Source organism: Plodia interpunctella, chromosome 17 (genome assembly GCF_027563975.2).
Source record: "Plodia interpunctella isolate USDA-ARS_2022_Savannah chromosome 17, ilPloInte3.2, whole genome shotgun sequence".
In the NCBI taxonomy this organism is placed as follows: domain Eukaryota; kingdom Metazoa; phylum Arthropoda; class Insecta; order Lepidoptera; family Pyralidae; genus Plodia; species Plodia interpunctella.
In genome coordinates this window covers 7027631-7050612 of record NC_071310.1, presented here as the reverse complement: position 1 = coordinate 7050612, position 22982 = coordinate 7027631, and the positions used below count along the sequence as shown (strand labels likewise).

At 36.8% G+C, this 22982-nt stretch overlaps 1 protein-coding gene and 1 long non-coding RNA gene across 3 annotated transcripts in view; one reads left to right on the top strand and one right to left on the bottom strand.

Moving 5' to 3' along the window:
* Window positions 1-171: 171 nt before the first annotated feature.
* Window positions 172-22982, bottom strand: part of lobo (lost boys) — a 128752-nt gene continuing 105941 nt past the window's right edge. Inside the window, exons 1-13 of one of the 2 annotated variants that reach the window (XM_053757483.2) lie at window positions 7480-7625; window positions 5858-6052; window positions 5296-5457; window positions 4594-4779; window positions 4082-4292; window positions 3736-3883; window positions 3314-3423; window positions 2923-3070; window positions 2317-2593; window positions 1911-2132; window positions 1309-1518; window positions 886-977; window positions 172-599 (exon numbers count right to left, since the gene is read on the bottom strand). In XM_053757483.2, the coding sequence (XP_053613458.1) occupies window positions 419-599; window positions 886-977; window positions 1309-1518; window positions 1911-2132; window positions 2317-2593; window positions 2923-3070; window positions 3314-3423; window positions 3736-3883; window positions 4082-4292; window positions 4594-4779; window positions 5296-5457; window positions 5858-6040 (2130 nt within the window). In that variant the 5' untranslated portion in view covers window positions 6041-6052; window positions 7480-7625 and the 3' untranslated portion in view covers window positions 172-418. Of the gene's footprint in view, window positions 600-885; window positions 978-1308; window positions 1519-1910; window positions 2133-2316; window positions 2594-2922; window positions 3071-3313; window positions 3424-3735; window positions 3884-4081; window positions 4293-4593; window positions 4780-5295; window positions 5458-5857; window positions 6053-7479; window positions 7626-22982 lie in introns of those variants that run through there. The other variant, XM_053757482.1, reaches the window with a different exon arrangement.
* Window positions 8099-9840, top strand: LOC135309886 (uncharacterized). Its single transcript, XR_010370130.1, has 3 exons — window positions 8099-8113; window positions 8720-9714; window positions 9793-9840. It is a non-coding gene; the product is annotated as an uncharacterized LOC135309886 (long non-coding RNA).

Sequence of the window (22982 nt, the reverse complement as noted above, 5' to 3'; positions counted from 1 at the left end):
TTAAATCCTACGGACACAACGGATACATTTTCTTTCTACATATAACACATTATCTGGCAAGTCATTGCCATCACTTTAGCTCGCTATGACAGTACCTATATGCGAAAGGATATGAAAGATATTTCAGTACATACTATAACGCGACCACAGGTAAAGTAAAAAATAGGGTAATTAACAAGATAAAAATACGTATAATCTAGGTAAAATAGATATATCTCGATTTTGATAATTAATATAATTCATAGACTAACAATGCAGGTGGATTATGATTAATTGAAATTATTTAAAAAAACCATGATAAAAATATAAAATTTTGTAACAACTTTTATAGGTCATCACCATAAACGTATATTCAATTTCCTGGGATAATGTATAAAAAAACATATTCACATTTTTCATTGTCGTAATGGAATTTCCATCATTCTGAAACCTGTTTTTTGGTTTTATTGGTAGCATAATAGTGCATCATTCGGTTGTACTCCTTTAACAGGGGGTGTTTGGCCAGGTAGTCCTCGAGAACCTTAAACCTGGGTGCAGACAGGTCCTTGTGCCGAGTCAGGCGCACCTCCAGGGCATGGACTTGGAAAGCTAGTTGAGCGCTGAAAATATAAACATGGATTTTTATAAATTCATTTTCAAGTGCAAATTTATATGCTTGTCAAAAATTATCTGCGTTGATATATCACTAAAACAAGAGTGTCCAACCGTTTATTTTCAGTTCTTTGGCTACTTTCAGATAAAATTACGTCTTCAGCAAGCTAGATAAATCTTCGGCTTCATCACTGTCCAATTTTATACATAATACCAAATTCAAAAACTTAAAGTAGTATTAGGTTGCTATTGCATTATAGATCTCGATCTAGCTCGCAACACAATACAACTTACCTCAATGCGAAGTAGGCCGCTTCTTTCTCTTGACTCAAGATAAACTGATTTGCCAAGTACCACAGTCTCTTATTCTTGTATTCAGCATTCAGCTGCGAGAACATTTCAAAAAATCAGAAAGATGAATAAATTAAGCTATACGTAGTGTGCACAAGAATTGGTATAAAATGTCATTTTTCACACAAACTTTAGCGTTGTCAGAGAAATATTGTTGTATTCAACAAGTGACAATTATCAATCTTGTCCTTGCGGTAAACTGAGAAGTACTTTCATTGGGAGCCGATCCTGGGTGCACCATCTGGTCATCCTTATCACAATAATGCATCGTCATGGAAACCAATTTCAACATTGTAGGGCATCCACAGGCGAAACTAAATACAAGCAAGTAATCATTTCAATAACATGGACGCATCTTGAACTAACCGCATCAAACCGCTCCTGTACCAGGTTCTGCCTGGCGAGCTGTTTAGCCCTGAAGTCGTTGATGCACTGCTCCCGCACCAGCGTGGCCTCCTTCACGGTCAGGAGCGCTCCCGAGCCGTGACCAGAACCAAACATCCTGGCGAGGTATGGCGCCAGCGGATCGATTTCCACTTCTTTCTCGCGCTCGAGTATCTCGGCTTTTTTCAACTCCTGCGGGCAATGAAATTAAAAGTGAGGAATGACATAGGCATCGCGGCGTGTGGATTTTGCTTTTCCTGTGGGAAATAAAATTAAAGGTTGAGAGGAATGGAAGATTGACGTCAGACAGACAGCAAGTACACAATGCAAAAAAAAGCAACACAGTAAAGTCTTTCAAATCAAACGTTCCTTTATTGGTTACAGCAGTGAAAAAAATAACGCAGGAACACGGTCAGATGACAGAGGGACAAGTGACTACTTTCGAGCCACAACCAAATATTTATTTATTTTAAATTAAATTGCACAAAATTACAAATTGCATGTATACTTAAAGTCATATGACTTTCTTTATCAGTCAACATGGTACAAATTTGTACTTGCAATGTATTTCATTTTCAACTCGCCTGTTCTTTCCATCCATTCTTCGCGGCTTCATTCCTCTCCGTGTCGAAGAGGGCGACAAACAGGATCGGCTCCGTAAGTTCCCGGTGCCTCTGCTTTAGATACCCATTGATGTCTGTCTCCCTGTCTCTGATGTGCTTCTCTGAACGGTATTCGCACTCCATGTTTTCGCAGAGGGCATAATACACGTTCAAAGGGCGGGGGTGCGGGGAGCAAGGGTCAGCCTGAAAAAGTCTGCCATTTCAATCTGTTGCTGCGTTTGTAAAAAGGGTGAGGAATAAAGAGGTTTGACACTAAATAAATATAGGGGGAGATATTTATAGATTAATTCACCGGGGGCACTGGCATTCCTTATTGAAAGTACAAGGTCATTCCTCTTTCACTTTTTATTAAATCAAAAATACTCACAATATACCCAGCAGTTTTATCTGGATTGAACAGGATCTTGCCTCCAGTTTCAGCCAAGTTTGGTTTTACGAAGCTCCTCGTGTCGTTCGTAACGAAATTGTACGCGTAATGATAGAACAGTTCTATGGTGCCTTCCTGAAGGTGGAAGATCTTCTTCCACACGTCGTCCTTGGCAGGGACGCTAGGGTTTCTGCCAAATAACTCAACAATGTCCAAGACTTGACGTTTTGGTTCCAGTTTAGTGCCTTCTGTGTAAGTTATCTTACGTGATTCAAGCCTAAAAATGTGTGTGCATTATTATAAAATTTTCTTTGGGGAAACTTGAGCCATCATCAACAATACATTTAGCGGCTTAGCCGGACCGTGCACCGTACGCCTCTCACAATTTATTATTGTTTCCACCTTCGGGACTTCCTGGATACAATCGGCGTTACGAAGCAAAATGTCAACGTAAAAAAAATACAATTTTCAACATTTGTATGTGATCGGCCTGCCTGACGACTACCCTCTTTGGGAATATTACTGTTGTCTATTAGCTGCTAAGGCTATTGTGTCCCTATTCGTATGATATCCACTGGAAGATTTTTAATTGAGTACATCACTAACCTATCTTCCCTATGCGTGTAGTATTCGTCGAAAGTAAGTGGAGTGCACACCAGTTTAGTGAGGTGGTCCAATCGAGCGTAGTAGTTAAACTCCAGGGTTCGATTGCCTTCCACCGAATGAACTGGCGCATCCATAGAGTATGTGTGCTCTGAAAGTTATATGAACATTTCCATTTGGACATGGTCTTCTATTTTCCTGTAGTAATAAATAAAATATTTGAGCACGATGTTTTCTTTCACCGGAAACAAGTCGTGGTCTATGATAACTATTATATACTATACGAAATATAAGAGCTCATGTATTAGGTCCAAGTCTGAACCTGGAAAAACCTGGGCCCTTCGGCTACACATGTCTTAACTAACATAATTTGCTACCATATACCTCTACTTACTCAACAGATGATCTCTTCTACCGATTCCAAAGGTCTCACAAATTTCTTTTTTTACATGATCTATTCTCGAAGTCAGCATTTTGTCCAATCTCTGTTCATACCACTGGTATCTATAATTATTATTGCTTATAGTTATGATATCAATATTTTTTCTAAATTATGAAATCTTCTTCTAATCATTATTTGAGCCAAATAAAATTATGGTTTGACAAAGAAATAATATTATTTTATTATGTACTTGTCTAAATGATAAAGTATTTTAATTTGAAAGACTTTATAATTTAGAATCACAGTAAAACTTTATTTTTAAAAGATAAATAGATCGTCTAAATAAACATGATACGACCCACAAATACACAAATCCGTATTCGGATATATATATAAATCACAAATATAATCCGAAAAGGTAGTGATAGGCTCACGTGACGGTAGGTATTGTTAGAGCGTAATCTTCAAACATGCTTAGCCTCTTCACAATTCCATCCCTCTCAGAGTAAGGTGAGAATTTCTCCAGCAGGACCTTCTTGAAGTGGACGATCCTGTGGCTGCCAGGGTATCTCTGTTCAAACTCTGAGAAAAATTAAGAGTTTGATCAAAAAAAATTATTGCCCATTTGGAGATTGTAAAAGTTGACATTAGAATTTCCTTCATAAAAGTCATACTACAACCAGTCGCGATCACGATACATAACAAGTCATAATGTGAAACCGTTATTGCACTTTATCTTTGACATTTGCATAAACGTTTAAATAATATCTGTTTTCATACCATCAGCAGAAAGGTCCAACTTTTCCACCCAGCTAGCAGGCATATCCAAATGTTTTTCAGTCTCTACAGCGGTTCGCTTGTCTGCCTGGTCTATTCCTACCAGTTGTCTTCGGTAGAAAGGCTCGCCAGCCAAAAGGTGCTCCCAAAGTTGGAGATCTGTCAGGTCGTAGCTGATTTTATCCAGACCCCCGGAGCAGTCCTGGAGATTCACCTGTTAACAGACTCTTAGCTGAATAAAATTAATGTGAGAAATACTTAGGCAATTAAAATAGGGCAAGTGCAACTCGCATTTGTCTTAAAATGATCTCCGAAAGAGATCACAACTACATTTAATATGTCCGTCTACGTCGAGAACTCGTTCAGTTGTCACGACAGTTATTTAGCTTGTGTAGAACTGAATAGCTAAATTCAGTGATATTTGCAGTTTCTAAAAAGTTTTAAATTTAACTTATCTATATTGAACCTCTTATATTTAAACACATTCGTAATTATTCAACTGGACTTTTACATACATAGTAATTTTCGTGGTTATAAATACAGTCCAAGTGTTGGTACTGCTCAGCATTGAGAGGGTGCTGGTTGCCCTCGCTGGGTTCAATAAAGAAGGGCTCCTCCACTCCTGCGGAACCGGGTAAAATTATCACCCAGGCGTGGGTCCGCCAACCGTCTATCTCGTCTGGCGGGGGTTTCTCTAGTTCCTGAAATCAGATATTAAAATATCAGTGCAGTGGAGATTCTGTAGAACAAGCAGAAATATAGAAAATTAATAATTAATTTAATCAGACAGAACAAGCGCAATTAAATGAAATTTAACATGTTGCAGACTTGGATCGCTTTTGCTTTTGCGTGATTGGGGACTCTATAGAGTTCGTATGTGTTGGAAGTCAAGCCTCATTTTGTGTAGGTGAGCTTGAATAGTAAGCAAAATGAAATACACGTGTATAACGTCTTTTGAAAACTTATTGAGATTTCCATACAATTAATAACATATACTTACATTTATTCGTAACTAGCGGTCCGTCGCTTGGGTTAAGCATAATAAATTTTATACCTAAACCTTCCTGTATCTGCTCTTGAATTACTTTATGCATTACAAAAACCCGCATCAAAATTAGTTGCGCAGTTTTAAACTTCGAAGCATACATGGACAGACAGACAGCGGGAAGCAACTTTGTTTTATAGTATGTAGTGATGATATAACCGATTATACTCACCGCAATCTTCCTGAGCCGTTCGTTTTCTTGTTTTTCCCACTCTGCCTGCTTTTTCGCAGCGTCCTTCAACTCCATCTCCTCACAGTATTTGGAGGTGAGGTCGGGCAGAGGCACCAGTCGATATCTGGGCTCTTCTTCTGGTGGACCCACTTCTACGACTTTCTGTAAGCATTTAATATTAAAAGCTATTATGATAATACTCATAGGAAAATAATTTAAGTTTTATAGAGGATCGATAAATGTATGAACACATGTAATTACATATGTTTTTACTAAAACCGATGCCATTTGTGCATGGACGCGTAGTGGTTCCAAATTTGAGAAAAAAAGTGTTTCAAAAATTTTATTACCTCGCTCTCGTCTGAAATCTTTGAACTATCATTATGAATTATTTCATCCATTTTTAACCAGCTCGAATCATCCAAGCTACTATAATATTCTGAGAGACTCCTTTTACCCCTTTAACACAGCCGACGACTATGCTTTATGCCTTTAACACAGCTTTATTCAGCAAAGCCACGGATACTGTTAAATTCTTGGCAATTTTGTCACACGAAATTACCTCAGTCTCATCTGGAATCTCCGGGCAGACAGTTCTATATCTTATGGCCATGCAGATGTCCCTTTTGGCACAGCCGACGACTACGTACGCGTCGTACCCAGCGCCGATGAGCCAAGACACACAGATGTGGGCCAGCTCAAAGGGGTTCCCACTGCGGCGGATTATCACGGTGTACGGCGACATTATGCGTTCCGGCTGAAAGTAACATTTTTTTTTATTTATTTAGTAATGTACATGGGGAGCTTGTTATGTGATTACAAGCTTTGCTTAGTACAGACGCAAACATAATTATCTCACAATCTTATACTTTTACCTTCAACCCCAGAATGTTTTAAATGTATTTTAATAAGTAGGTAGATTGTGGAGAAAATAAATAAATTTTGAATTTAAAATTAAAATTTCCACTGAGAAGGGTGGGGTAAGAAGGGCATTAGTTAGTGTATTATTGCATTGGTGGTGTCGTAGTTTAGGCGTTAGAATTTTAGGAATCGAGAGAAAAGATAAAATTACACACAGGTTACACACAGGTTACGAGTAAAAAAATTAACGCGACGAATTGAGAACCACCTCTATTTTTTTTAAGTCGGTTAAAATATGGTCTACGATGCCTACGCCGTAGCACCGTTGCTCCACTGCACACTAGTGCCCTTTAATTCATACTCAAGAAGACAATAACGCAATTTATAATTTAAAAAAAAATTAATTAGATTTTTGTTTAATAATACCTGTTTGTTTATTTACATTAGTATTAATATAAAATAATAGCGCCATCTCTTATAATTTTATCAAATCAAACTAGAAGTGGTACTTTCCCACCCTTTTACATCCCCATGCTCAGCTTGAATGCGTCTCTGTCTCCTGATGCAGTACCATGTGATCCGTATAGATAGCGCCACTTATATAATATTAAAAAAGAACATTTTAAATAAATATTACGACATCAGTCATAATAGTAAACTTCTGCTTGAGTCACCTACTCAACTGATATACTAATACATAATAAACGTCAACCCCTAAATTCTTGGGAATACTATTGATGCCTATACGCTGCCAATATGTGTCTATTAGAGCCATGCCCCATTACTCAGTCGTGCTCTGTTGCGACGATTCAGCACGTCGCAGCTCCGTTGCTTTCTACTGGTTTTGGCATTGACGTGCGTTTACCTTCGTTAAAAGTTCATACAATTTTGAGTTGTCTCTCTACGATCGTCAAAACATGGGCCTGGCTTTTATTCGCCTCCCACTGCATTCATCGGAGAATATGAACTATGATAATATGAAGGGAAAAAGGGGAAGAGAATATTCTAGTACCACTCGCCTAAGTACTAAAGCTTGTCCTAATGAATATTTTTGTCACTTCCTTTAACTTTGAACGAAAACCCAGTTTCTTCCTCGGTTAGTACCTATAAAGAGTTCAATGGTTCTCTTAAGTGTAATACCATGTTATGGCGTAATCATCACGTGTGTAGCTCCCAAAGAATGGAAGAAAGAAAATAAAAAATATACATTTGCAAAAAACATGACCTATATACAAATTGGTGTTAATAGATTTTAAAAAAATAAGCCTACATGTATGTTACACGTGTGTTACATGTATATGTATATATATGTATGTGTTTTACCTGTGTGTTTATCAACTGGGCGTTTTTCAAATTGTTTGACCACTGCTAAAACAGAATGTCCACTGACTTTGAGCAATTATTTCATTACATATAGAATTGCATAAAATCAGTGGCATACGCCATCCTGTAGCAAATTTAAGTATTAGTAACTTTAAACAAGAAAATTATTAAAAATTACATCCTAATTTGAATAAAATACAACGATGTTACAACATGTCACCCAATTTTACTGTGTCCCATACATACCTTCCTGACTTTGAAGTGTCATATATCGAAATACTATCACCACAATGACATTTAAAATATTTTGGTTTATGGTAAACTCATTCAAATCATATAATGTAACGAATTTTCATAAAGTTGCTATATCAAAACAAGTAAATAAATCAAATTTTATGTTGTCTCTGATTTTTACGATACCGGAATTTCGGATTAGTAACGACGATTTTATTAAACTTCCAAAAAGAAATTCTACCAATTCTAGTAATTTTTGTGATGTGGCAACTATTTTTTGACAGTTAACATCATTTCCGGTTGCTTTTCGGGCCTCTATGATTGGTTAAATCGTTACTTTTGTGTTCGAAGTGTGGTGTCGACAAAAAACGTGTTCCAGTAAGTTAGTGAATTTTAGCAGGTAAATATTATTGTTTTAACACGCCAATTATTTAAAGTTGTGTGTTAAGTGTCTACGCATATAATAAGTTTATTTGGATAACGAATTACTACGTATTGTATGTAAAAAATTGGAATGTATGGGCAAATATGTACTTTCGTAACATCCGATTAGTAACGTTATATATAGCCGGAATGGATTTTGTTATTAATTGGAATCATAAGGATGAGTCCTCAATAAAATAAAAATTTTATCGATAAATTATTTATATAATGACTTGATAATTTACTTTTTTTGTGCAAGTAGATACCCACTTGCATTAAATCAAGAAATATTGAAGCATGCATGTATGGATGTATTTACGTATGTTTGTTACGCGATAATTGCCGAACTGATGGTCCGCTGATGAAATTGTGGTCTAGTGGGCATGCAGGAAATATCAAAGAAAATTTTAATTTCATCAAAAATAAAAAATCTGTTCGGCAGTTTTAAGAATATTCAAAATTTGCAGTGAACGAATAGTTAGTTAGTAATAATTTAAATTTCTTTGCACTCCTATATAGTACTTCAATTAAGTAAAAATTAGAGAGTATATCTTGTGTGTTGATGAATATATTTCTATTTCAGATCTCTATATGCGCACAATAATTATATTATAATTAATTAAGTATGGTAGTAATTCTAGACATTGATAAATTTTTGACTCGCGATGATCTAAGACTACTCAAAAGTGCTAAGTGGCCATGGAGAAGATCGCACTTTATACTAGCAAAGAAATGTCACAACTGTAACGCTAATACTAACACGTACCCTGGATTACCTACTCACTTTGTAATATTTAGTGCCAAATACATATATCGTCTTTTAAATCATAATTTTTTCTGGTGTCAAACTTGTTCATTCTTTACTATATATGATCATTTTCCGGAAGACGAGTGCAAATATTGCGAATGTTAACAAAGACAGCTACGCAACTACCCTAAAAATTAATAAAAATGCCATTAACCGGAGCTGAACGGGCTAAAAAATTTAGAGAAAAATTAAAGGAGGATCCAGAAAAGTATGAAAGATATAAACAGAAACAAAGAGAACGAGTTGCTAAACGAAGGAAAAAAATTGATGATTTAGATGATAACGAGAAAGAAAAGCAAAGGGAACAGTGGAGAAAAGAAAAAAGAGTTCAAAAAAAAAGAAAAGATGTAAAAAGTAATCAAGAGGCAAATAATCAAGTAACCATACCAAAAAATAGAACTAATAAGCAAAGTAGTAAACTGAATAAAAAGTTACAAAGGGTATACGCTAACTACTACAGGGCTCAAAAAAAACAACAAAAGTTGAATACAGTCATTGGTCGTCTCAGGAAGCAGTTAATTCGCACTAAGCAAAAAGTACAAGGTTTGGAAACATCTAAAAGTGTAGCTGAAAAAGAACTGAATAGTTTGAAAAATGCTGTGAAAGAGACTTATACAGAATGCAAAACACTGGCAGAGAAAAGATCGTTAAAAAAAATTGCATACAAATTTAAACAACGGTCTGGAAAGAACCTGCCGAAAATTTTGGGCCTAAAAACTAAAATAAGATTTTTCAATCGTAGAAGCAATAACAATTACGGGACATTAAAGGTAATTTTATTGTCATTATATTAATATTGTTCTGAGCAAGTCACTTATATTAAGATAACGTTGATTCTTATTTTTAAGGTTCGAGAAAACATTGCCGCATTCTATCTTCGAGATGACGTATCTAGACGTGCAGCTGGACGAAGAGAATGTAAAACGAGAAACAAACAAAAGATGCAAATAAGATATTTGCTAGACACCCTTCCGAATACTTATCGTATGTATGTAGAAGAAGGCGGAAAATTAGGTTTTACTACATTTTATCGCTGTAAACCATTTTATGTTATAACGCCCACTCGTGCTGCTAGAGATACGTGCATGTGCATTAAACACAGCAATTTCCAATATTTGTTTACCGCTTTGAAATATCGATCAATTATATCGTACAAAAATATTGACGAAGTTGTGAAATGTTATTCTTGTGATATTACTTCATTTAACTGTATGCACGGATGCTGTGAGGTTTGCAAAAATCCTCTCTTGCAAATTCATAATAATCAAGCTAATGATACTATTAAGTGGTACCAATGGGTAAGAACTGATCACAAATACCAAAAAGCTAGTAAAGAATGCGTAACAAAAAAAACAATTAAGCAAGAACAGGTAGGTACTGTCGCTGATTTAACATCCTTATTCCTAGAAAAAATACCACACTTTAAAGTACACGTTTACAACTGGAAAGAACAGCAAAGACAGTATCAAAAATGTGTAAATAATCTTAAGAATGGTGAGATCGCAATCTTATGTGATTTTTCAGAGAATTATGAATGTAAATATGCACATGAGGTTCAGTCAATTCATTTTGGTGCCTCAAAAAATACTATTACTCTCCATACTGGTGCAATATTTTTTTCTGATAAATGTCAAACATTTGCAACCGTTTCTGATAATAATAACCATGAACCTGGAGCTATCTGGGCTCATTTATTACCTGTTATTAAATATGCAAAGGAAAGTTACCCGGAAATTTCTGTAATTCATTTTTTTTCAGATGGACCAACAAGCCAGTATCGACAAAAAAAAAATTTTTTCCTGCTTAATTTATTTACTTGTAAATTAAATCTTAATTATTCTACATGGTCTTTCTCAGAAAGTGGCCATGGTAAGAGCGTTGCTGATGGCGTTGGTGGCAGCGTAAAACGCCAATTAGATAGAAGAGTCTCATACGGTTGCGATATCACTAATGCAACAGATGCCTATAAAGTTTTGTCTAAATCAATGAAAACAGTAAAATGTTTTTATGTTAACGATACCGACTCAAGGAATATTTGTAAACTTATCCCATCTAATATTGCTACCGTGCCTGGAACGATGAAATTACATCAAATAATTTCATCATCCAAAAACATTATCAAATATCGCTTGCTTAGTTGTTTTTGTGGCGACAATGCTTTTGTGGCGACAATGCAGGTTTATGTAACTGCTTTAGCCCTAAGTTACATAATCTTATTCCTAATGAAACGGAACCAAAAAAAGAAGTTTTAAGTAAAGATGCAGTTAATCTATCGTTATTTGAAGAAACACACCTGAATGAATCTAGCATAAGTAATCGAGCTGATCTTAAGGACCAACCAATTGTTATAACTGTGCCATCAGAGATGGAATATGATTTACCATCTCCATCTCTGTCAATTGGTTTTGTAACCGAACGAATTGATCTGACAAGTTTGAGTTTTGATATTGATACGAATTTTGATATTGAGAGTACCAACAGTGATCTTCCAGCAGTACATATCACAAGTCCTAAATGTGAAAAAAAACGCGCTCGTGTCTTGTATCCTGGAGACCCTGAACCACCTCCTAAAAAAGTAAGTTCAAGCTCTCTTCTATACAATACGAGGTCTTTTAATAAATCTAAAAATATTGGCTTTACTTGCAAGTTGTGTCAAATGGAATTAAAAAGTAAAATAAAGTGCATAGTTTGTAAATCCGATATATGTCTGAAATGCAGTGGGACAGTCTTTTTTGATTACATATGTCCTCCTTGTCTTTGTGACTCAGATGAAAGTTAAGTTTCACCTTAATTTAAATTTAATAAATAATTAGTAGGCTGCTGACATTGTCAGTCATTTCTTCATGATGATAATTATGTTAAATATTTAGTTTCTTGGAGTAAATTACTCGAAACGTCTAACTTCATAATCAATCATTGATTGATATGCCGTAATTTTTCTAACATTGTGTTGTAATTGACAACTGTGATTGATTTTGAGACTGATAAAAAATGTAACTTGTAGTAGTAGTAGTTTTATAAGGTAAAAAAAAATATCGTAACGATGATAATTATTTTATATTAGTTTTTTACAGAGAAAAAAATATTTCGTACGGGCTAACTTAATTAATCATTGATTAGTATGCCGTAATTTTGCTAACTTGATTTTGAGACTGATGAGAACAAAATATCTTGTAGAAGTAAGATTAAAAGTTAGTGTTTGTGATCTCAGCTTTATGTTCCAATTAGTACCTAAGAATTCCGATTAGTAATTTGTTGAAGTGAGACTTCTTTAAGAACATGTTATTTTTCTTGGTTAATTTATAAGAAAATGATTAATGTAAGAACGAAATATTATTAACTTAATAATGTTTTACCTGAATTGCTAAAAGATTTAGTGTTATACCTTGCGCTTTTTTCATAAAAGGGTATTATACCTGTTCATGATGACAAAAATGTTACGTAATGGAAGTAAATTCCGTGATAATTTGTAGAAATATACTTAAAATGTTATTGTTTGCTTTAATTCTAAATGAAAATGATTTCATTAATACGTTTTTCAATAAAAATATACAAAAAACCTGTTTTTTAATTAAATAATTCATTTAGAAAAAGTTGCTAATTGGAACAATTTCCACCCCGAATTGTCGAGAAAAGCTCATTTTTTGACTTTATTACTTTTTCAATTGTAGAATAATTAATATTTTCAGAAAGCTTATTTAAAAAGCTATTTAGAAATGTGAAAATAAATCAGATAATCGAATATTTTTAAAAAGGTGTTCCGGTACCGTAACTGCCATCTTTTTTGAAAAACGCCCAACTATGGTTATGCAAAAAAAAAAAAAACAATAAACAAACATGATAATCAATTACATAAACCTCACTTAGTAACAGTTGCCAAGTGAAAAGTTACAGTTTGTTTTTCTTGAAATCATAACCGGTCCATTGTGTAGCTAAGGGTGGCGGGGGTGGCGGGGGAGGGAGACCACCCCTCAGCGGCCCGAAGTTGGACGAAAAGTTGGGCGAAAACAAAGTCAGCCTCAACTTTGCGTCGAAACTTTCCCTTTTCATTCAACTTTTCGCCATCAATTTCACTTTCTTGTACTTTTATTGTTGCATTTGCACTTTGTACAAATTCTTACTGTTTTCTTACTGTACATAATGTTTGGAACTTATAATAATTAGCTTTACGATTTATAAATCATTTTGTAAACACATAAATTAACTGTTAGAGTGGGTTGCACTCACTTTGACGTTAACTTTAACCTGCATATGGCCGCCGCCGCCGCCGCGCCGCTGTCGTTTAGATAAAATTGCGTACTTTGCGTTTTCCTGCACAGGTTAAAGTTAACGTCAATGTTGGCTGTTGGAACGCAACCTTAGTTTCGTCATAGCAGGGAACAAAGGCCACGTGGCTAGTACGTTCCATTTCCCCCAAAAGTTTTCTTGCCTAATTCAGTACGTAATATGCTTTGTTCAGAACTTTCGTGTAAACAACCACAGTTTATATAAGACCCGTGAAATTAGAATCTATGTGGTTTGAAGAGAATTTGTATGACTTCGGAAAACAAACCAACGAAATTTTGCAATCCAGACAACTTTACGATAAAGCGTGTGGTTGCCGTCTTAGAATACGACCACTTATTATCCTCCTGCGTGTGTCATGCGAGGCGACTGAAACAAACAGACGGAGCCTAAAACGTTAAATTTCTCAGGTATTCCCCCCCCCCCCCCCCCCCCAAATACAACATTAATTCAGAAGCAACTCGTATATAGTTGTCCAAAATCTCGATATTATTTCAGCATACTAAAATTGGAGTTCATTACCTCGCAATCTGGATTATTCAAGCTCCGGTGCTCTATATATACACAGTATCGTCTGTAAGTAACATGCAAGGTATATAAGCCGTATATACAAGCCGGAATTCTGCGAACACAGCTCCCGTACTAGCGCAAATTAGACCACCCCACGTACCACGCCACGCTTTGAGCTCAGCTTGACCAACCGTTATTCGAATTTCGAAGACGGTGTCAATGAGTGTTGAAACAAATGGAGGAATATTATTATAATTTTAAAAAATGGAGGCGTCATTTCTATATCTTATGGTGCGTTAGTTATGTCCGTTATGTTGCACCGGCTTCAAAGCTATACAAGAAAAAATGTTTAATTCAAATCCGTCTAGCAGTTCCGGAGATTAGCGTGTAGGTACAAATTGTTTTTTTGCAAATATATTAAATGGACACACAAACTTTAGTGTTTTATTATATGTATTGATAAACTGATGATTATATGTACGATTTCAAAAAAGGGGTATAAATTTTCTAGACATGGATGAAAGCGATTATTTCTTTCAATTTCTAAGCTTCTTGTACTTCAACGTCGGTATTAGAGCTGTGCGACGTTGCATATCGTTATCGATGCGGGTAAGAGCTGGCGATCGTAAGTATCGATTGAGAGTCGGCCGGGTGGGGGTGGCTCGCGAGCGACGCCGGCGACGCGTACAAACGCCACTCATGCGAGCGTGCTGCGCCTCTAATTGAATACGCTGCGACACTTTTTGCCGATATCGATGTTTTGGCTTTGTTTTCTAGTGTGCTGCGGATTGGCTGCGCTGTTTATGGGAACGAATGCCTGCCATTCATGTGTCTGTGCTTTTAATAAAGGCTTCATTAGTTTTGCTGATAGTGTTAGTTTTGCTACAAAAGCCAGATTTAACCGCTTATCTATAAATTGTTTTTTTTTGTGCCGAATAAAGCTTTTCTTTATTTTCTTTCATTTATATGAAATGAGATATACCTATTAACTGGTACAAGAAAATTCTCAATTATCTAGAAATTATAGTTGGTTATTCAGTCGTAAGTATTTTCAGAGATAATTAAACATATTATTAAGCTAAGCATAGTACCTATACATATACGAGTTCTAAGACCAAAAGCAAGTTGAAATGGTCGAATCAGCCGAGTTTCTGGAGGCTAGATGCATATTCTGAGCTAGTCCTTTGTTATCGGCTTGTAAGGGAAACTTAGTATACTATATACATAACCCAGACAGGGCATATATAATAAAAACATTTACATAATTTTATAAAAAGTTTAGGCTACACAGCAACTAGTATACTTTCGTTCACTTTTATGTGAAATAAAAGAGCATAACCAAACGGACTATACGAACAAACAGTGGCATTTTCTAAGTCGATCAATATAAAATAAAAGTAGGTGATCAATTTCCATCGACAAATAAAAATCGGAGCAAACGATCACAGCTACTCGTAGCCTGGCGCGCTCCAAGAACGGCAGTCCGCGCGAGTGATTTGCGCCACCCGTCGCAGCGCCGCGCGGTCGCGACGTTGCTAGGGATGTTACGCGATGCGCTTTTTTATTTCTATCGATATTTTTTTTATCAGACAATGATAAAAAAAATACAAATGATAAATATATTTTTTTATCATTGTCTGATAAAAAATATATCGATAGACAAAAGTATTTTTTATGTAAATAATATTAGTATCTCGAATTGATATAAAAACTTAAGGCTGCCAATTCTGCCATGTATAGTGAAACAACACGATATATCGGCTAATTCCTAAAGAGCTTTCGTGTCTTGGCAAAAATAACATACACGGATGGCAGAGACAACGCGTCAACGCCCGAGTAAACATCGTCCTTTCCAAGGATCGTGGGGAGCTGTAGGTACTCGGTGGCAAACAAAGGACTGTTTTTGTCACGCGGCGCCGCCCTCCCGCCGCGAGCCGTGTCCGTGGCGACGAGCGGCCGCGGCCGGCGGCCGGTCGCGGATCGATATCGCTCGAGATCTCGGCCTACGCCGGCCATTTGCCTACCTCGACGCCTCGGGCTCGTGTGTACATAACCCGCCACCCACCACCCTGACCGATACACCCCCGCAGATTACTGCCTACAAAGCAAACTTCATTGGTACGTGCATGCAATATGCGCAAGGAGCAGGCCCGAATTGCGCCTCGGATGGCCGTCCGGCCAGATTGCTTTGATATCCTACCCGCCGTATATAGCCTATTGCAAGTCGAATCTAAGCCAAAGGCGACGTCCTATTTCGAGCCGTTTCAGAATATACATTCGAGGGCCGCAATCACGTTAATTTCTCAAGGCAAACGGAACAAGAGAGCTCGTATCGTCTTGTCTTGAAAGCCAGTATCATCAACCAAAATAAGCTTAATCGGGTCTATATAGAACCAGATCTATTATGTTGCCAGAATAACGTAAAGTGCAAAACCATTTATTTATACACACTTATCTACGTAAGTGATAAAGCAGTTCTTCAGACAATTCTGATTTTTAGTTTTAAAAAATCAAACACTTTCATATCCATATTTAGAAGACGTATAGATTTTAAAAAGAGGAATTGTTATTAAGTAGCGGGTTATTTGTGCATTACTACATCACTTATTTAAAAGGAAGCCGTTAGGGGTGAGTGGGTTTCGAATAATATCTTTTAGAAAATCTTTTTTTATTATTATTCAACTCAGTAGAATGGGTGCCTGGTGAATTTGTTGTTCAGGAGATTACGGAAAGTATTTATGTCAAATCATCACGATTTATTTAGAAATATACCATTATGTCTACTTAGGTGTACAAAAATGTTTATAATAAAAAATAAAATAATTTTTTGTTTCAGATTTGCATCCGTAGTGTAAACAATTTTGTTTTACTTTAATTTCCCTTTAAATATATCAGAATCAATTCTTTAAAAATTGATAATAATTCAGTTAAGAGAATATACATATAATATTGAAAACAAATTCGCAGTTATACTTAAAGAAAATACGGCAAAGAAAACCAACAAGAGTAAGAGTATGCACAATGCAAACGGGAATGAATATCAATTGGTAGGACGACGGTGGGTCGTAAATCGGCCAAGTGCAACTCCAAACTGCCGCCCTCCAAAGAGGGAAAGTTTGCATTTACATATTGGCCTCCGCACAAACAACTTTTAAGCTCCCACTTACAATTGAAGGGGTATTTAAAAAGACGGCACGCGGCTGAAGTACTTAGTGACTCCGCAGTTTCATTGGAGGAAAAAGTTTTTAAAATACTTTGAAAATTGTACAAATTAAATGTATATTTAAACAGATGAATATTGTTTGGGGAATGGAAGGAGCCTCGGGGAGCAGTAGTAGTGGAGAAAAGTGGAGCTTTACGCAATTTTCTATTTCTTTTTCACAAGTCAGTAATTGGCGAAGTGCCTTCACAATTAGTATTCAAGAAGATGCTCGCGTTGATTATCCAAAATCCGGCGATGAGTGCAGGAAACGTCGGTTCATAATAAAGCAGAGCGAAAAACAAACAATAAAGAACTGAATGAAACGAGTACGGGAACCGAATCTGAATGAATTGCGTCGGGTGCCGCGGTGTCAGTCGGCGGGTGGCGTACGGCCGCGCCGTTGGCGAATATTTTAGCGTATTTCAATAAAGGCGCGACATCTTTAATCTAGGGATCGGGTAGGGGCATAAATCTTGCAGGGCTGGCGTCCGGGGCGAGTTTTGAATCATTTAGCACGGTGCGGCTCGTCGCGAGCGTGAGTTCCGTCCGGCACGTGACCGCCCCCGCTCACCGCGGCCCGCTTACGCCCTCGCCATTGCCACCCGCACCCGCGCTGCGCGTCTGTCTTGCCGAGACAAAGGGGCGATAGAGATGTGATCTCGTAGTCAGGGATATCGATGATTTGATTTTGCGTCATTGAATAACACCCGTGATTGTGTACATCCTTACACACTCTATCACACATGGTCTATTAAAATACTGACATATTGGGATATTGAGATAGGTCTGTGTTTCTGTTTAGCTTATTATTTGTGGATCAAATTTAGGATTTGAAATTTTGCGGGAAAAGGGTTAATCTTGCTCTTTCTTATTTAAGCGTGCTTTCTGTTTCTTCCATTTTTTTATTTCACCTCGCACCGTCTTACTATTGGTGCGTATTATCATACTGGACGAAAACCACAATTTCTTGGGTTTGTTCCTTCAGCCAGAAATTTGTTTCGTACGTAAATTTCTGCTTTACGCAAAATAAGATAATATATGAGCTGTAAGAAATCGAATTGTAATATTTATAAAGCAAAAATTAACCATTTCGTATAAAACGTTTTTGCCCAAGATATCTATTATATTTCATCCTTGAAGCTTGGCGTAAAAGTAGTCACGCTTGGCGGAAAAGTCTGATATGATCATGAGGCTTTTTAAATATGTCGGGTGAAAACAATAAATCCTTTATTAGTCTCATTTTATCGACAACCATCAAAAACTGTGAACTCCAGCCCTAGTGAACGACGTCCAAGCCGCCTCTAATTTGAATTCACGGAGACTCCGCGACGCGTCCGCCGCGTCGGCCGCGCCCGCCTTAATGAATCGCGAGGGTGGGTCTAGGGTGGTGGGGGGGTGATCGGACGGCCACCGCATCCTCCGCGCGGATAAGTGACGCCCGTGTTGCTCCGTACATAGGTACGCCTTATGTATTCAGGCACATAGCGGCCGGCTTGTACCTACAGCTACGTAACGCTCGCCAAATTTATGTCCCGCACATGTCTAGAGACCGCGGCGTACCTTTAGAGGGATTTTGCGTGTTTACGTACCGCGCAAGATATTCGAGACGGAATTTCTCTCGGACCCTTATTGATGAGTTGCCCAGTTGGGTTTCGCTAATCCCTCCGCCTCGTATTCGGACACTCATAAATTAAACAGTTCTAATCGAGATACTGTTCAATCATTAACTGATTGACCCTTTTGAAGCTTAATCGCAAACATTACGATAGTTGTTTATTATTCCACGATTATACTAATCCAATAACAAAACAAGGTCTAAAACTGATTCAGAAAAAATAACTTCATATCAGTTTTATTCATTAAAATCATGACTATTTAATTTGATTACCAAACCGGAGATGATCTACGCACGAATTATATTATTCGAACTATACAATTTTACCAGATTCCTCCCAAAAACAAAGGTTAATCGAACAAAAGGGTTAAAGCATTAAATAAATGCAAATGGCCACTGTCGGTGTAGATGTCGCCTCGAGCAACGGATGCCTATGTCCGAATCCAAGTCGACGGTAAACAAAAACTTGCTAATGGCCAATTATGCAAATATCTCGGCCGGGATGACCAATCAAAACGCAGTAAATTATTCAAGCGGGTATTCTCGGGGTTGTTTTAGTTTCGTAGTAGTCGATATATTTGGTATTCGATATCGATATTACTATCGGTGTCTTGTGACTTTATACTTGTGAATTTATTTACTTTATACTTATTCTTGTGATGATATTTGGTAGTTCTCTTGAGAGATAAAAAATATAATGAATTCATAGAATAAGTATTTTATTATTTAAGTATCTTTGACAATTACAACCTGAAATTAAATAATAGAAAATAAATCTTAACCTTACACACTCCTTAAATCGAGCAGAATCGAGACACAATAGATCAACTATATTTTGACCGGCGCATTTGCATCAATTCGTAATGTACCTATACGGTAAGGTTACTAAACCAGCAAAGTAAATACTCTTCACTTATAAAAAATTTAAAACATTCAAACAAGACATGCGCAATGTAGACAATTAAAAACTCATTATATAAGTTCTAGATAAATCAATTTACATGACAAATTAAGGAGCTCATGCATTATTTAAAAAAACGTTGATCATTATTATCAATAACCTCATAAAACATTATCCCCGAAATTTAATAAAGTATCGTGTTTTCGTATTCACAAGCGCAACTGTGCTACAAATCTGCGGACCGCGGCGAAATAATGATTACTCGTCCCCCAGCACATAACGTCAAATTATCCGCCACGGTCGGGGGTTTGTATCCGTCAAAGAGGCCCGTGGGCCGCGTGGGAGACGGCCGGCGGCTATTATCCTCGATAATCACGCGATATCGATCGATATTCGAGTACGTGCGTGCAGCCCTAATTCGTCGAGTCCTTAGAATCACTATTGTTTGAGATCTGTCAAACGTCTGTTTGTATTAATTTGTATTCAAAAATTAACTACAATAATTACTTTGTACGTTGTAGCAATTTTATGTTTTTTACTAGTACATGTCTATGTGAAGAGAAATAAACGATTATTTTATTTATTTATTTATTTATTTATTAATTTACTTTGAAATGTTTGGTTATGTCTTTATCTAAGGGAAACAGTACATCAAATTACTCATCTAGAAGAAATAAGAGCTTTGTCTTTGCTAAATTATTTTTTCTTTTACGACAGCAACATATGAGGTCTCTCGCATGGAGAAATAAAACAACTTTTTATATGTCCGTAGTCCATGAAGTATGCACTAGTAAAGTACGTATATGCACGTAATAGCACTTTTACAGAACAAACTATTAACAGTTAATAGATAGCAAGCAATAGACAAAAGTGGTCTACATTTTCGTCATGATACAAGCAGTTTCTCAAATATCCAATTATAAGTATGTACCTATTACCACAGATTACATAATAATTCGTATTACTTACATAATCATAATTGTATATTTGTAGACCATTGTGACTGTCATTATAACAGTATTTTTTTCACTGGTGTTTTAATTAATATAGGTAAGGGCCTTCGAATAGTCATCAAAACAAAAAAAATTCAACTGTGCCTATTATGCCTTTGCGCCATTGGTGCGATGCATACAGTTCTAATACCATTGAAAATTTGTTAGAAAACATGTCTTAATACCCACAAAATTTCGATATACTTATTAAAATATTCTATTAACTAAAATATAGAAAGTAGATAATAAACTCCGTCAGTAGCCTCACGTGAGTGACCACAATGTTGGCCTGAAGAATAAATGAAAATCCATGCGGCCAGTGTTCTAGGCAACGTTATCGAAAATTCGAGGTTTTAACACTTAATATAGCTAGTATAGTATGCGATACATTATTTCTGAGTAGTAATGCATAGGGCCGGCAGCTTCTCTGCCTGGTCTCGGGCACCGAGCATTGAATAATGCAAGCAGAGTATTTATCTAACATCCCGCGGCTCACCCGGGTCGTTCGAGAAAGCTAGCTACTCGTTATAGTTTTATTTCATACTAGATGTTGCCCGGGGCTTCGCTCTCGTGGGAATTTTGAGATAAAATATAGCCTATAGCAATCTTGGATAATGTACCTTTCTAATGGTGAAAGAATTTTTGAAATCGTGCGATAGTATCGGAGATTACCCGTCTCAAACATACAAACTCATAAACGCTTATCTCTTTATAATAATAGTATAGACTAGCTGCTCTTCTGCTTCTGCAATTCTCAAAGTAAGCTCATTCATGTAGGTATATCATTTTATTCACGCTTTTCTCGTTTTTTTTCACATCAAATAAACACCTTTATCCATCTGTCTATTCTATCCGTGTACAAAATTTTATTAAAAGTACATTATGCGAGATCGAGTAACAAACACATTCACACACATCCTCGCTAACATCCAAACGTTCGTATTAATAAATATTAGTATGATATTTTTTGCTAGATTCAATCAACAGTTATAGCACTTGAATAGACTATTCCATAACATACAAGGCAACTAAGGGATACAAAGCCTTGCAGCTGATAGGCAACAATAGCATTCCCACGAAGGGTGGCAAGCGGCTGGTTGCAAAATCACAGCCGAATCTTCAAAACCGGGAACACGCTAAGACGAGAGAAACTAAAGCGACACTCTATATGTAGCTGTGAGTAATACTCACTCTTTTGCTTTACGGTTGCCATTTAGAAATGTCAGCAACTGTATTCGCACTAATTAGTGTGCTTTCCGACGAAGTAATGGTGAAGCCCTAGTGAGATACCTTTTAAAATGTAATCAATATCATTACGATCGTTAATATTTTGTCAAAAGAAACATATTTCCCGTTCAGATTTTTTTGCCAATCTGTAATTAGATTTGACCGCGAACGGAAGCTCTCGCTGATTGCGTGCGCGCATCGGAGACGGGAGTCAGGGGGGATGGAAGGGGGGGAGGGGAACTGGATGTGGGATGCGATGCGGTCACGCACGTTCGCGAGATCGTATCGCCGGTCACCACCGTTGGGCTCACGCGACTGGCGAATGCGATGTGGGCTAGTGATGGGACGTGTTGGTTATCGACATCGATTTTTTTTATACAGGGTTACATGTTAAAATGAGCTATATACTCCATGATCGAGCTAGGATAAGAAAGCTGACATAATATACAATTGTCATAACGAAAGTTTTAAAACAATCGTTATCAATAATTATACATTAAACCAAAATATTTTTATTTAAATCTGAATAAGACTTTTTAATGATGAGAGAATCGCAGGACAGTATAGAATGGCATGAAAGGCTTATGGTGAACAGTAGGCGAAGAGAAACCCAAAATGATAACATTGAACACATTTTAAAATCAGCTATTACAACTTTTAAAAGCGTCTTCGTTGTCAAAGTACACCGAAACAGATAATACCAAAATATTTTTCCTGAAAGGTAAACAACGGTTCATATAATGATGATTGTACACATCCAAATACACATTCCATCGATGCATTAATATATCTAAACACAACAACGAAATAACTAGCAGAAACAGTATTTGAGTCAGATTAATCACTATTTTAATTTTTTAACGTCACTTTTCAATAATAGATATAGTTGACATCGATATCCAAATCTCGGATATAGCACATCACTAGCCGCCATAGCGGATGCGCGGTTGAAAGGCGCCCGCGCAGGGAATCACGTAGGGGTCTCTAAAGGCCTTGATACAAAATACAGAGAATGAGGATATGGAACATGGTATAGGCTGGGCACGTTATGAAAAGGGAGAAGAGCATCGTTCGTAAAAAGGGTATAGGAAATTTGAGTGGGAAGTAGTAGAGTATATATCACGCCCAAATTGTGCCGGTAGTGAGTAAGATCAGTTTATTTTAGACTAGCTACGCCCCGGGGCTTCACTGCCATAGGAATTTCGGGAAAAATACTTCTTCTATTCGAGTCGTTATGGCTATTTATATAATGCGAGACCAATATGCTATTTTTATTGCTTTGTTGTTAGCTGTGTAAGATCGAAGGG